This window comes from Oreochromis niloticus, linkage group LG23 (genome assembly GCF_001858045.2).
Source record: "Oreochromis niloticus isolate F11D_XX linkage group LG23, O_niloticus_UMD_NMBU, whole genome shotgun sequence".
Taxonomy (NCBI): Eukaryota; Metazoa; Chordata; class Actinopteri; order Cichliformes; family Cichlidae; genus Oreochromis; species Oreochromis niloticus.
The window spans coordinates 32,678,388-32,691,888 of NC_031986.2; the positions used below are offsets into that span (position 1 = coordinate 32,678,388).

The window sequence follows — 13,501 nt, forward strand, 5'->3', positions numbered from 1 at the left end:
ACCACATTATTACTTTGAAAATCAGCCTGCCTGGGATGGTCTAAGCCTGGGTGCTGGAGAGTAGAGTTTGTCTGGTAAGTAAACCTCAGATTATGGAGTGTAGTTTTCATCTAGTCAAGCAAAACTGGACCAGCACTTTCACTTCTTGAAATACTTGAGTGTCTTTGAGAGTTTGCCTGACCAGTCTACGGGCTTTTGCCTTGGAGAAAGGATTTCATTGCGTCCCTTGAGGTGTCCTCTGGAGAGTCCTGCATGCCTTCAACCATAGCGAGGCCCCAGTGGGCACTGAACTGGGTCAGAGCTGCCCTTCTGTTCTTGAGCCATTCGGTGGAGGATGCTGGAATCAGTGGTCTCGCCTCGCCCCTGGCTTCACCGAGCGGTGACCTCTAACTCTGTTGCTGTCAAGTGTGAAGCAGCTGGGATGAGACTCAGCACCTCCATGTCTGAGGTCGTGGTGAAAAAGGGTGGAGTAGTCACTCTGGATTGAGGATGAGTTGAGTTGCTTCCCCAAATGGAGGAGTGAAGTATATGGGGGTCTCGTTGAGTTAGTGAAGCCCTTAAAAGCCCTTTTCCCTAATTTTGTTCTGATTTTTGGGACAATCAATTGTATGATATTGTGAGAACAAAGGCTGGTTGTGGTTTTTACACATATAAACACATAAATAAGAGGGAACCAGCCCAAGGAGATTTATAGATAAAGACCAACCAATGGGAAAGTCTGCGAATATACAAACATTGACATTTAGTAGCAGCATACAAAGAACAATGATGTACACGATTTCCATAGCCAGTAATAAAACATAAAGCACAATGGCAGACAGTAGCCAACCTCTTTAGGTAGTGGACAGGTGCATTCATATAAAGCAGGTAAAAAAGTTGCATGAATCAAGTGTTTTCTCACTTGGAGGGAGAAACAGGATTGATTTCTAAAAAAGTAACTTAGTTTTAGTTTTAACTTAGATGCAAGCCTTTAAATGTGAGTTTTAAATGACAAATTCTGATCTTTAATGATCCATAGATACTTGTAAGATGTGACCATTTCACAGAGCAGAGCGTTAAAGTGAAGCTGCTATTTACTGACTGAGAGCGGTCCGAGCGGTCAGTAGTGGCCGAAAGAATAAAATGGCAGATATAGATGATGTTTGGTCACTTAGAGATGGGGGCAAAGCTGTCCTTTAGTCCCTAATTTTGTGAATTACATATAATCGATGTTAATGCCAAGCTGTCACTGGGTTATTTGGTGTTTATTACTTTGATACTACGTGGTACTTATTGCCTCTTTATTATTAAATGATCACCCCATTGTTACCATGTTATTTATGAGCTTTAAGTGCTGCTGATTTCATGTAAGGATGAATTTCAGCATTATGCTTTCTGTGAAAATTCACTGTGTTTTTGTATCTGATGTTAAAGGAGACAGATGAAGCCAGTGAGACAGATTTGGCTGTAATTTTCATCAATAACTACAGAGAGCCCTCAGGCAGTCTGGGTTTCTGCTTTCATTTTTACAGCTGTTACTGTTTACTTTATCTGATTTCATTTTTATACTCAACAGTGAGGTAGACTATTTCACACATTTCTCTGTCTATTATAGATTTTTCTGTTCAAGAAAAACTAGCACAGTTTTCAACCTAAAATCTTCAGATCCCGTTGCTTTTTCAGGCTTTGTAATGTTGTAGTCAAAATATTATTTCTGTCTAAAGTCATTTAAATCATCATGGCCTTTGTTCTGGGACCTCCTGTTCCTTCCATGTGCGTAAATCCCAACACAAAGTAGAATGAGCATCTGTGGCAACACATTTTAATTATGTCAGATGGAGCCTGAGAGGCGATGGTGGGGGGAAGGTGGGTTGCAAAGTGGGATGCACGTCTGATCTTTTTTGATCTTCAGAATAAGGATGGTGATATCAAGCAGAAAAAGCCTCAAGTCGTTGAGTTTTAGATTCTTGACGATATTTCTCATCTGAAATGCGTCTGCAGTTCTAAAAGCTGATGGGGAGTCGAAGGTATTTAATCTCTACTGGAGCTGTCACTTTGGAGGCAGGCCTGACATCACGCGGTTGCCCCACCTTACCATGATGTGAGTTACTAAGGTCACCCTGGTTGAGGTGGGAATAGCGCAGGTTGGGAAGGGATTTCAGGACTGCTTTATATATATATATATGTGGCTGATAGTTGTGTCATAGGCCACCACATCTATTCATAGATGGTTGTTCCAGTTGGGCATGGATGGCTTCCTTTACTCATCACACCATCTGTTTTCTCTGTTGATTATGTGAACATTTCCATCCTGCAAAGATTGTTCCCATCTTTAATGGCAAATCTCCATCTGAGTCTTCTTTGATTATCTCCATCTATGACATGTTTATATTATGGAACAGCTTAGAAAGGCACAAACCTGTCTGTATATTTAAGATCTCTCGAGTCACACTATATCAGGACAGAAGGTAGGATTGAATAATACTGTGGTGAAGCACTGGCGAAGCAGGAGTATCAGAGATATTCAGGGGTGCTATGTGGGGCTGCTATAACGTCACACTGCCATCTTCATGCAGGGATGCACTGCAGAGATCTAACGAGCTCACTTCTTTCTAAATTTCTAAACTATGATGATGAGGAGTGATTGCAGCATTAAAGTGTACATACAGCCACCTGATGTTTGTTTTAGATAGGCTTGAAAATGTGTGAATCATAACATAACCCATTCTGTGTCCTAAAAGTGCTAGCAGAGGTAAACACGACCTGGCACCCAGCAGACAGAGCGAAGGAAGCATTCTTTTAATTATGCCTTCCTATCTTTTCAACAGTAAAGCTGAGCTGCATTCACAGTTTCTGCTGCTAATGTTGTCATAGGCAACTAAGTGAGCAGTCTGTGAATATGTTCATGCAGCATTTCTCAGAGAATTTCATTACGTTTGTGCTGGTAGTGGCCATGATGTGCCCGTTCTTTTTCAAATAAATAAGAAATAATACCACACGTACTGAAAATATCTAACGGAGCAGTAATCGGCCATTTCTCCTGTAAGTTTGTCATCCTGTGGAGGTAAAAGTAACCGTAGCAACCGTATGAGAAGTGTAACCTGTGGTGGAAAATGCTTTTTAAACCTTAATCCGTCAACAGAGTCATAAACATTTTATGATGTGTTATATGAGATTTATCTGGAAATTATTTCCTGGTCCTCAAACAAATGCCCCGAGGCTTTACCATCATGTCTGCCACGCTAGCTAACAGCAGTAGAAACTGAACTTTCACAATAAGAGCCCTGGTATTGTTGTCTTGACTGGATGTCATGGGATGAATGGTGAGGCCAGTGCAGAAATCCTGCAGGACTGCACTCTTTTCAAAGGCCAGCAGAGGGCAACTCGTGAATTCAAAAAGAAATCTGTTCAGAAATCAGGCCTGCAGCACCTTCGCTCTGGGACCACAGTAAACACTTTTATAATGAGTTTATGCTGCACAGGGAGCTGCTTAGTAAAAGCTGTACTTTGGAAAACACACTATGACTGTATATAAAAGATGAATGTAGCTTCCTAGAAAAGTATTTTTATGATGTAAAATATGGTCAAAAAAGATGATAAAACAGGGAATGCCTCAGAGGTGAGCATTTGGTGTCTCTCAGGCCTCGCTAGTCGAACCCAGTTTACTTTTTACTAAGAGTTGTTCTGGATTTATAAACTATCTAATAGAATCGGTAAGCTAACAGCACTCTGAGGTCCATGGATCATTTCTTTATTGCAGCCATGTTTCCTTCTTATAATGCATCACTCACATTCAGCCAATTACATTTATCTCTCTCCCTGTTTTTCATCCCTGTCTTAATGAAGCATAATGAATGTAGGGCGTGAGCGGAGTGAGGTGGTGCGGTGATGGATGACAGGTGATGACAGCAGCTTTGTGGCTCTGCTGACACTGTCACTTAATGGAGCAACTCCTCTGTTATTATTGCATCGTGAATGTTATTAATCTCACCGGGAGAAGGGCACAGATAGGCTGAGACCAGGATACACGTGTGGAGACTGCTTTTATTACAGTTGGATATTTGTCTTCATATTAAAGTGGTTCATCTCCAACTTCAGATTTTTAGTTTTGGATTCTTATAAAAGGTGCTTTGCATGAGTCACTGCTCCAAATAATCCTTACTTACTTACTGTTTGAAACCAGAGACATTAGAAGGATGACACAGCATGTCTTATTCACACGAGCACTTTTTTCTACGTCTGAGTGCTTTTTATCTAACACTCACTTTCTGATGAACACATCAGCAGCTTGGCGACTGGAGCACCCAAGAATTGAAACACCAATCTTCAGATTAGTAGATGACCTGCTCTACCTCCAGAGCTAAAGCCACCCCGAAAGATTTACATACAGAAATGTCCAACTTCTGAAAAGTGTCCTAAAGTACACGCTCAGTACTTGGTTGGGACTCTGCTGAAGTGTCACTAAAGCCCAGGTTGCTTTGATAGCAACCTTTAGCTCATCCATGTTTTTGGGTGTTTGTCATCTTCTCCTGTATTCTTTGTGGGGTTCTGTAGTAGTCCTGGCACTGTGGGCAGGTGCTGGGAGAGGAAATTGGCATCTCCATAAAGCTCATGGACAGATGGAAGCATGCAGTGCTCTTAAGTCTCCTGATGGATGGCTGCTCAGTCACTGTAGACAAGTCAACACCAGCAGATGAAATGCACAAGTACTACTTTTTTTTTTTCTTGGCTAACCATATCTATAAAGTGAATTAGTTCTACTGACAGAGACGTTTGTCGTGTTCGCGTATGAATCGAGCCCTTAGCAATCTAGTGTAACTTTGTGTCTGTGCAACTTGTCGGGGGTGGAAGGCTTTCTAAAGCTCATCTTCGTTAGGTTTAATTGGTAATTCTATACATGCTTTTTTTAACATCCTGCAGAAAACTGGAATGAAAGTTAATTTAAGCTCAAACTTTGTCCATATTTAATCTGAGCGTCCATAATTGGAACAGAAAAGATGACATATAAATAACAATTTGCTGACTCAAATGGTGAAAAGGGAATAAATCAAATCAAATACTGAGTGAGCAGAATGAGCTTTAGCTTTGTGGATTTCTTTGAACAGTTTGTCCCTTGTTGCCTTTAATGGCTGGTTTTAAATTGGGGCCAGACAGGTCATGCTGATTTATGCTGGATGTCACCTGTGCAGTGCAGCCTTCTGCTCTCTTCCTGAGAACAGCTTCCTGTCTAATCACAGCGCCTCATTACCGCTGCGGCGCTGCAGATGGGGAGAGTGAAAAAGGTTCTTGACCCAGATCGAGTGCTGGGGTCATCCATGTTTGTAAGAGAGAGGAAGACAAAAAGAAATCACATCAGACCAGGATTATTACAGTTTTTATTTTTATTTGTTTTTTTTCCTTTTAACTTGAGTTTATTCCCACTTTCCAGAGTGGCTTTGTTGGTTTCAGTTCAGTTTTCATTGTTTGTCACTGTTGCTCGGTGTGGAGCACAGGTGTGGCTCACTGAGCTGGTGACCTTTGTGCCAGAAGGCCACTGCAAGGGGTTTGGGTTTGATTCCCTCGGCCACTTAATCTGTGTTGTTCTAGTAAACAAGCAGGCTGTGAAAATTTACTGAAAACCATAAAAACTTCAAAAAAATCGTAAAACAAACAAACATTCATGACTTTGAGTTTAGAGTAACTGTCTCCATGTTGCCAGCAACAGCAACTCTTTAAGATTTAGGTGAATTTGAGGCTAATTCCAGCTCGAGGAGGCTGCAGAATTTTACCGCTTTTATTTTTCCAAATTCTCCATAATAGACAGTATTTATTGCCTACATATAAACAACATCAGCACTATATTTAACAGAACTATTGTACAGCAGAAGTAGAAAGTAATGTGAACATTTCCTACAAAGCTGGTATATTGCAATTTGATTTTAAGCTGTTAAACAGATATTTGGGGCTGCTTTGACCAATCCAAGCTAAATTTTTGAATATGCTTTAGGGACGGATGTGTTGGGTCTCCACCTGGGTTCCAGGCTCACTGGTGACTCTGGGTTGGATGAGCAGTTAGGAAACAGTTTACCAGTGCCTCATTAACCACTGCTGAAACATGCACACACGCTTTTCAGGCAGCTAAAATATTCCACTTTGATGGGGCTCATTTGGTTTGGAGATGTTGGCAGCCTCAGGTTCCAGATGGGATCCAATCCAAAGGGGGAACGTTCCTGTATATGTTGCATTTAACCGCTGTCCTTGAAGTGACACATAATGACATGCAACCATTAAATATAAAAACATACACACCTGAACTGCTGCCTAGAGCAGTTTGGACTGGTATCTGTCAGCTACACTGGGACTGTTTCTTGTCTCAACTGCATGGAGTATATAGGTCACAGTTTTTCAGGCCTCCTTCTTACACATGCATCACGCTCAGCAGAACAGTGAATAGTAAGTAGGAGGCTGCTGCTGCTGCATTTAACAGCAGGTCATCATACAGAAGTACTCAGTCATGGTTCACGTTTGCCTCCATAAGACAAAGGAGCTCATACTGACCGGGAAATAGACAATAACAGCTCACCGGCATTGTGGGAAAAATCATTCTGACTTACAGAAGCTACTCATTAACACGCCTTTGTGCATCAGCTTCCCCCAGCTTCCATTTTCAGCTGCTAACAATAGACGAGATGTTTCCTCAATGAGCTGGGTAATGCCCGCCTCATGAACGAAACACGTTTGTCAAATGTCAAGGTTCACCATAACACCATGACAGGTCTGCCCATCCAAGAGCGAGTCAAATTCTTTACCAATTCTTTGACACTGAGTAACACAGTCACATAGTTTGCCTTTTCCTTGGTTAAAAGGTAATTCTTCATGTTACATAAAGTTTTCTGTAGGTGTCTTGGGGAAAGATTTTTGGATAAAATGCATCCAAACCTCATTTGTAGGTTAATTAAAACGAAACTAAAAGCTGAAACAAGGCGTGAACAAGCATTTTAGTTAAAAAAATACAAATATAAACCAAACTTGAAGCTGAAAATGAAAGCTGAAACAATATTGTGCACATAAAAATCTAAAATAAAATCAAAATAAAGCTGAAAGTTTGTAGTTTTTGACATTTATGACAATGGAAATAAACATTTTCATTGTTCTCCAAAAAAGACAATCGTCAATCAGACACAGAAATCTTCCTCGCTTTAAGCTTATGCACAGTTTTTTGATCATTTTTAGTCGTTATTATGGTTATTGTTATTATTGTTGACTCATTGAAGAACATGTTCAGTGAGAATTGTTGATTGAAAGCTAAATGCAAGAAACAGCACCATCTAGTGGTGGAAAACTGGTAATGCAGGCTTTTCCTTTTTAAGTCTTCATGTTCCCAAAGGTTCCTTAATGTTCTTCTTCAGTGATTGACATCAAGTTGGACAAACCGCAGGAGCCCCCGACCAATGAGGGCGGCTGTTCCTGTTAATGCTCTGCACCCATCCTGAGGGGGAAAAAAAGAAAACATCATTTACACCACATGCTTGTTTTGTTGCTTCCTATTGGTTAACCGCAGTTGACTTTGCACGTTGAGAATCTGGCCTCCTCACCTGACGATTGGTCATCGGTTGGAGCGAGCAGTGCGTGGGTTTGGTTCGAAGGTAGCCTGGTTTTATTAACAAAACTGCCAAGTTTAAAAAAAAAAAGAAAAATCCTGCAACTTGCTAAAAAAAAGGATGTTTGTGGAGGGGGAGAGAACACCAAGTTGCTTTATGTGTACATTTTTTAAAGCGTTTCCCCAGTTTCTTTTCTATTTTTGTATTCAGGGAAATCTCTCTGGAAAAGAGTCATTCCATAAAAATCAGTGGATGCCTCCCGCCTGACCCTCTCAGAATCTGTTTTTTTCTTTTAAGTGTAGAATAACATTAGTGTTTAAGTGTTAGTTTAGTGTTACAATAACATTAGTGTTTAACACATACTATGAATATTTTCTGAGTTACAGACCCATAAAGTACATTTTTAATTTCACCTTACTGACTTCTATCATTTTTGATCTGTTATAAAAGTGCAGGAGATGAAAAAAGGAAATCAGTGTTACGCTGTCAGCATGATGGGATCTGTAGAGTGACAGAAATATCATTGGTACCCTGGATGTTTGATCTATTTTCTAGTAATTCACTGTAGAAAAATGTAAAAAATGTGAGATATGTGGCTGATCCAAATAAGGTATAGCCTCTGAAATGTGACTTACATTTTGATCTTCTTATTATGAGTCCTCCTGTGATAACACTCTTGAATGTAGCTTATGAAACAACATTGGTGTTGTCATGTTCTGTGAAATGGGTTAAACATGTCAGCCTATGTAAGCCTGAAAATATTCATAGTCTGAAGGTAGAACTCTGCATGACTTCAGTAAATATCTTGAAGTTACTGTGCATACACAACGTGCTGATTCTGAGGGAGCCAGGTGGGAACTTTTTAAGATTTTGTTGATTTATTTTTTTGTTGTTTTTCTTTTTCTTTGTTTTATTTTTTGGTTTTTATGGAATGACCCAACAAGCTCTGTGTGTGAGAGCTGGACAAGAGACGGTAGGCTTGGATATTTTTTTATGGATGCCACTGCTGTTATGGGCAAATACAGAAATCCCCCAAACTGTAACCACTGAAAACTTGTGTAACTCCCAATAGACCTTTTTTTTTTTTCTCTCAAACTTCCCTTCTGCCCATAACTCAGGTGGGATCCATAACTTGGTGTTTGAGTCATTACAGGACAAAGCGAACTTCTCGAGTATCTACTGCATGCCTAGTTTTTAAGCATAGGTACTGTTTACCCGTGTACACAAGTTTGAATATGTAAATGGTAACATTACACCCGTGACTCAATGCACTCGGATGACGACTAGTCCAAGTCTTTTTTTTTCTGTCTGTTTGTTTACGAACTGGATTTGTATACTTGACTACAGGATATGTGTTTGTCGTGTGTGTGTGTGTGCGTGCGTGTGTGTGGGTGTAAACGTGTGCTTTCTGCATCGGCAACGTTAGAATGCAGTTACATAGAGGGCCACTGACAAGTCGCATCATCCTCGCCACATTACGGCAACTTTGGGGTCACCGTTTTCACCTGTCAGCTGCTGTTGCATTGTGTGGTATCTTGGTGTTTGTGATTATGATGCACATACAGTGTACTTACTGTAAGCGAGCAGTGGAGGATCAAAGCCCTCGCCTTGGGTCACAGAGGACAGACTAAAGTTCCCTGATGACCGGTTCTGTGTTCAAACCGACCTTTAACATTGTAAATCAGTTTTTCTTTCCTGACAACAGACTAATTTGCACATGTAGACCTTTCAGGTTAATATGAAGTTATGAGAAGCTTCATGGTAAATGTACAGTCACTTAATTCAAAGACATTTCTGATTGTCATAGAAACTGTCGTTTCGTGTTCCCACCGAGATGAGGTTTTTGTTTGGTTTTTTTGATGTTCGTAGTATGAGGATCCATTTGTGCCAAAATTATGTTCACACAAAGACACACTAAGCATTTGTCAGCTGTGTTTGCAATGCATGCAGTGCAAACAGGCTTCAAACAGAATCTTGAGGCGAATGATTGCAGTGATTCTGTCGAGCGTAACTGTGAAGCGACGTAAAAACTGCTGTCGGTATGATGGTGAAAAACCAATCATGGACTGACAGATGTTGACTCTGGCTTCTCCTAAAATAGAGATGCAGTCAGACTGTCTCTTAAACTAATATAAGATAATCCATAGTCCAGCGATGAGGTGAGGTTGCGTCTCTTTCATTTGTTTTTTTGATCAAAGTCTAGAGCAAAGTCAACTGATGATTATTCAGAGCCAAAAAGTCTGTTGAAGTTCTATAACCTCACCTGATCACTATTTTTCCATCATTTATGCCACAGACCTGTTTTTTTTTAAAGATTTTATTGTGTTACATGTCAAAATGCTCTTCCCTAAAAGCTCAGACTCACTTAGTATTTAATTCAGCTCAGGCACAGCCGACTGAGCGAGAGCCCTACGGTCAACTAGGTGTCCGTGCAGAGGAAGAAAAAGTCACAAGTTTTCCCTGGATGAAGGATCCCTAGCAGGTCCTTTTGTCTGGAGATCTCTTTTAATTTTTTTGCTTTGAAAGCACCCGAGAGTTGGTGCTCCTTTACACGCCTGTGGCTGCAGTGCAGGTTTCGAGTTTTATCGTCATATAGAGGAATGGAAAAATCATAACCAGCAATGAATGCCCTGTACAAAAACACCCCCTAGTCTGGGACTGACTCTGTTCCAGATGATGCCATGACATCATGTGTCTTTCCATTTATTTTATCCCTTGTAATAAGTATAAATCCTGTCTTGGATGAGCCTCTCATCTTTTCTTAGTGCTGCTCTGCTTGTCTCTTGGTTTTGTGAACAGACATGAAAGTTTAAAAAACGCGGCCAGTTTTTTAAAATCCAGTAAAACGAGCAGGGCGACTTTTCGGGCATGTTTTGGCCACATAGACAGCAGCCGTACAAATGTAATTTTGACACCAGTGGATCCTCATACTAGCACCTAAACTGACTGCTGCCGTTTGTATGATGCAAGGTTGCAAACGGCTCTTAAAAATGTCAGAGTCGTAGGATTACGTGGCGGTTGTGAAGTCAGTCGAGAACACTACTTTGACTTGTCTTTGAGGTGAAATCTTTCCTGCACTTTTTAAGAACATGTTTTAGATATAGAGTGACGATGTTGATGTTTTAGAAACATGGTTAAAAAATAATAATATTTACTGTGTCTTAGAGTAGAATCAAACATGTAGGAGTTGTTCACGTTTCCAAAAAAAGAACCACACAAAAAAATAAACGGGGGAGCACTCTGGTGAAAGCTAGTGAACCTTTCTAACCCACATAATGAGCCAAATAATAAGACTAGTGAGAGACGGGATTGGTCAAATATGATGGGAGATCTGGACTGGAACACAGTGTTTTGCAGGTTTTAGAACAGTTGGGTTTTAAGTTTGAATCCCTCAAAATGAAAGTCTTGTAATGTTTACTCTCTTTGTGTTGCTGCCTCGTGAGGAGGGAGGTATTTATGTTTCAAACCACAGCAAAATGATTGATCATTACACACTCACACACTCGTATTTATTCCCCTTCAATATAAAAGTCCACCTTTGTTTCGTTGTTTCCTGTTAACATTTCTCTTGAAATGGACCAAGTGATGCAGCAGATGTCTTGTTGGGGGAGGCGTTGTGTGTTTGAGGATGTGGGGGGGGAGCCCTGTGCTCTGGCTTTCCATTCACACTGTACAGAAATCTAGCATGTCTCTCCAAATGATTAATAAAGATGTCTTATTACCAAAGTCATGCACGGGACTTTTCTTAAATAAACTTTACTTCTTCTTTTCTTTCTTCCTTAGCTTTGGAGGACCAAAACTGTAAAAATCCAAAATAAATGACATAAATAGAACATTTTAATAAGATTTGTGTGGGGGGGCCTCCCAGGTGGGGGCTTTCAGGTATGTCTTACTGGTTGGAGGCCCCAGGTAGGCCTACACTGGAGATAATATCCCAGAGGAGCTGAAGGAAGTGGTCGGGGAGAAGGAGATCTGAGCCTCTCTGCTTGAATCGCTGCCCTCATGAACTTTATAAACTGCTGAAAATAAAATTAATTAAAAAATATAATTTCAAATACAATGTATTTATATATATTTTAAATAATTGCTTCCTGTTTGTATCTTTATACTATATTTAGTTCTTTTAATTTTATATTTTTTAATAGGTCATTTATGTATTTCTTTATATATTTTTAATTTGACAGTTTTGGCCATTCGTACTTAGCCAGAGAAAAACCAAAGACTGCATAAAAGATGGACATGGCTGTCATCGTTCTTGAAACAAGGACATAGAGCTGCAGTAAAGCTACCTAAAAAAAAAGAAAATAAATAAAAAAAGCTTAGTGTGTGTTGGCAGCCTAAAAAGTAATGGTACAGTAAATTAAAAATTAATGTAATTCATTTTTTGATTGTATTCTTTATACCCACTGGATAAAAGCCAGACTTTTAAAAGGTGTCTGTCTTAAATTTTGACCTTTTGAAAACTACAACACAAAAAAATATGGCACGCAATAAAAACCCTGAAATGATTGGATAACGCTAAAACTGCTGTACTGTCATGACTTTAAGCTTGCTGTTATGTGCACTCTCTCAGTGTGTAGGTCACAATAAGGAATTATTGTGTCACGTTATCATACGTGTCGTGGCATGCATGGTTTCTACTTTGACTCAGTAACAATTATCTCCAGTTTCTACTCATGACGGTTTGCTGATTTCATTGCTGTTTCCAGCTGTGATTTTGTTATAATAACCTTAATAGAAACTAAATGATGACTCTTTCTAGGCCACCTGTGCAGGTAATAATGTAGTTTTTCTATCACAAGAATGAAAGTTGATCTTTAATTTGTTTAGTTATTTCGTACTTTTCCGTACTGCAAGTGTTTGTGTGGATTCAGATACTCAAACAGGAACGTACTATTGTTTGCAATGCAGTACGGAGGAAATGATCTTACACCATGACGTTGTTGCAAAGCTTCCCCACTGGAGCTGAAAATATTTTTGTGGCTCATGGTTAAATAACCGCCTCATTAATCAGTCTGACCAAAGAAACCTGCAGATGCTTATGCGGGCCTTCAGTTTTTAGGTTGGTGTAATTTACCACAGTATTTAATTCTGATGCTAGGCCTAAATTATCCTCCAGGAAAAGTGTATTTTTATATTTTAGCATTCCAACTCCGACTGAAGTCAATTATGTGCATTATCCCACCACTGCTGAGACAATCTGGGAGTTGTTTCCTGTTCTGTTCAGCTTTAATCTTGGGGATTACCACCATCAGGCCTGCACGGAGAGCCAGTAAATACATTGCAAAACTGAAACTGGTTCGTTGCCATATACACAATCATGCGTGTGCGTGTTTGTTTGTTGCTGCCTTCCCGATACATTCCTGTCCAGCCTGCCCCCGTGGCTGCCAGCTTATTTTGAACTTGGAGGCAGCTTCCTGTTTGGCAGTAATTTAAACGTGGGAATATGGTATCCAAAGACCGAATAACACACCGCCTGCCAATATATGACTAAGAGTACGCAGGCTAACAGTTGAGACCAAACCAGTGTGACAACTAACAGATTTTCAGCTCCATCCAAACAGCACTGACCTTAATGTGACTGAGACACCAAACACATCATAGTCAACGTATCTTCTTTAAAATATGTCGGAGGGGGTTTAACATGGACATAAAGTGGAACAAAAAGAAAAGAAAGTGATGATCCAGTTTGCAGATATCATTGAACGTGGAATATGTGCCAGATGCTCGGTGAATGGAGTTTTATAATCCACTTTCATGGTTGAATGAGTCTTTTGTGGCAGGTTTTTGTTGTGCGTCTTCTCCACAAGAATAATATTCAGAAATCCCCTCCTGGCTTCACTTTTTTCACTCACTTAAATACTTCATGTGTCATAAATGGTGCATGCAGTAAAGGAGGAAAACTCATGATTCTTTCAGATGTCAATAAAACCCAATGGACA

General features: G+C 40.0%; 1 protein-coding gene across 2 annotated transcripts in view; it reads left to right on the forward strand.

Moving 5' to 3' along the window:
- rab6ba (RAB6B, member RAS oncogene family a) overlaps positions 1-11,289 on the forward strand; it is a 66,279-nt gene extending 54,990 nt beyond the window's left edge. The window contains exon 8 of one of the 2 annotated variants that reach the window (XM_013270772.3): positions 7,368-11,289. In XM_013270772.3, coding sequence (XP_013126226.1) covers positions 7,368-7,432 — 65 coding nt within the window. In that variant the 3' untranslated portion in view covers positions 7,433-11,289. The remainder of the gene's footprint in view (positions 1-7,367) is intronic. The other variant, XM_013270773.3, reaches the window with a different exon arrangement.
- The last annotated feature ends 2,212 nt before the right edge of the window (positions 11,290-13,501 follow it).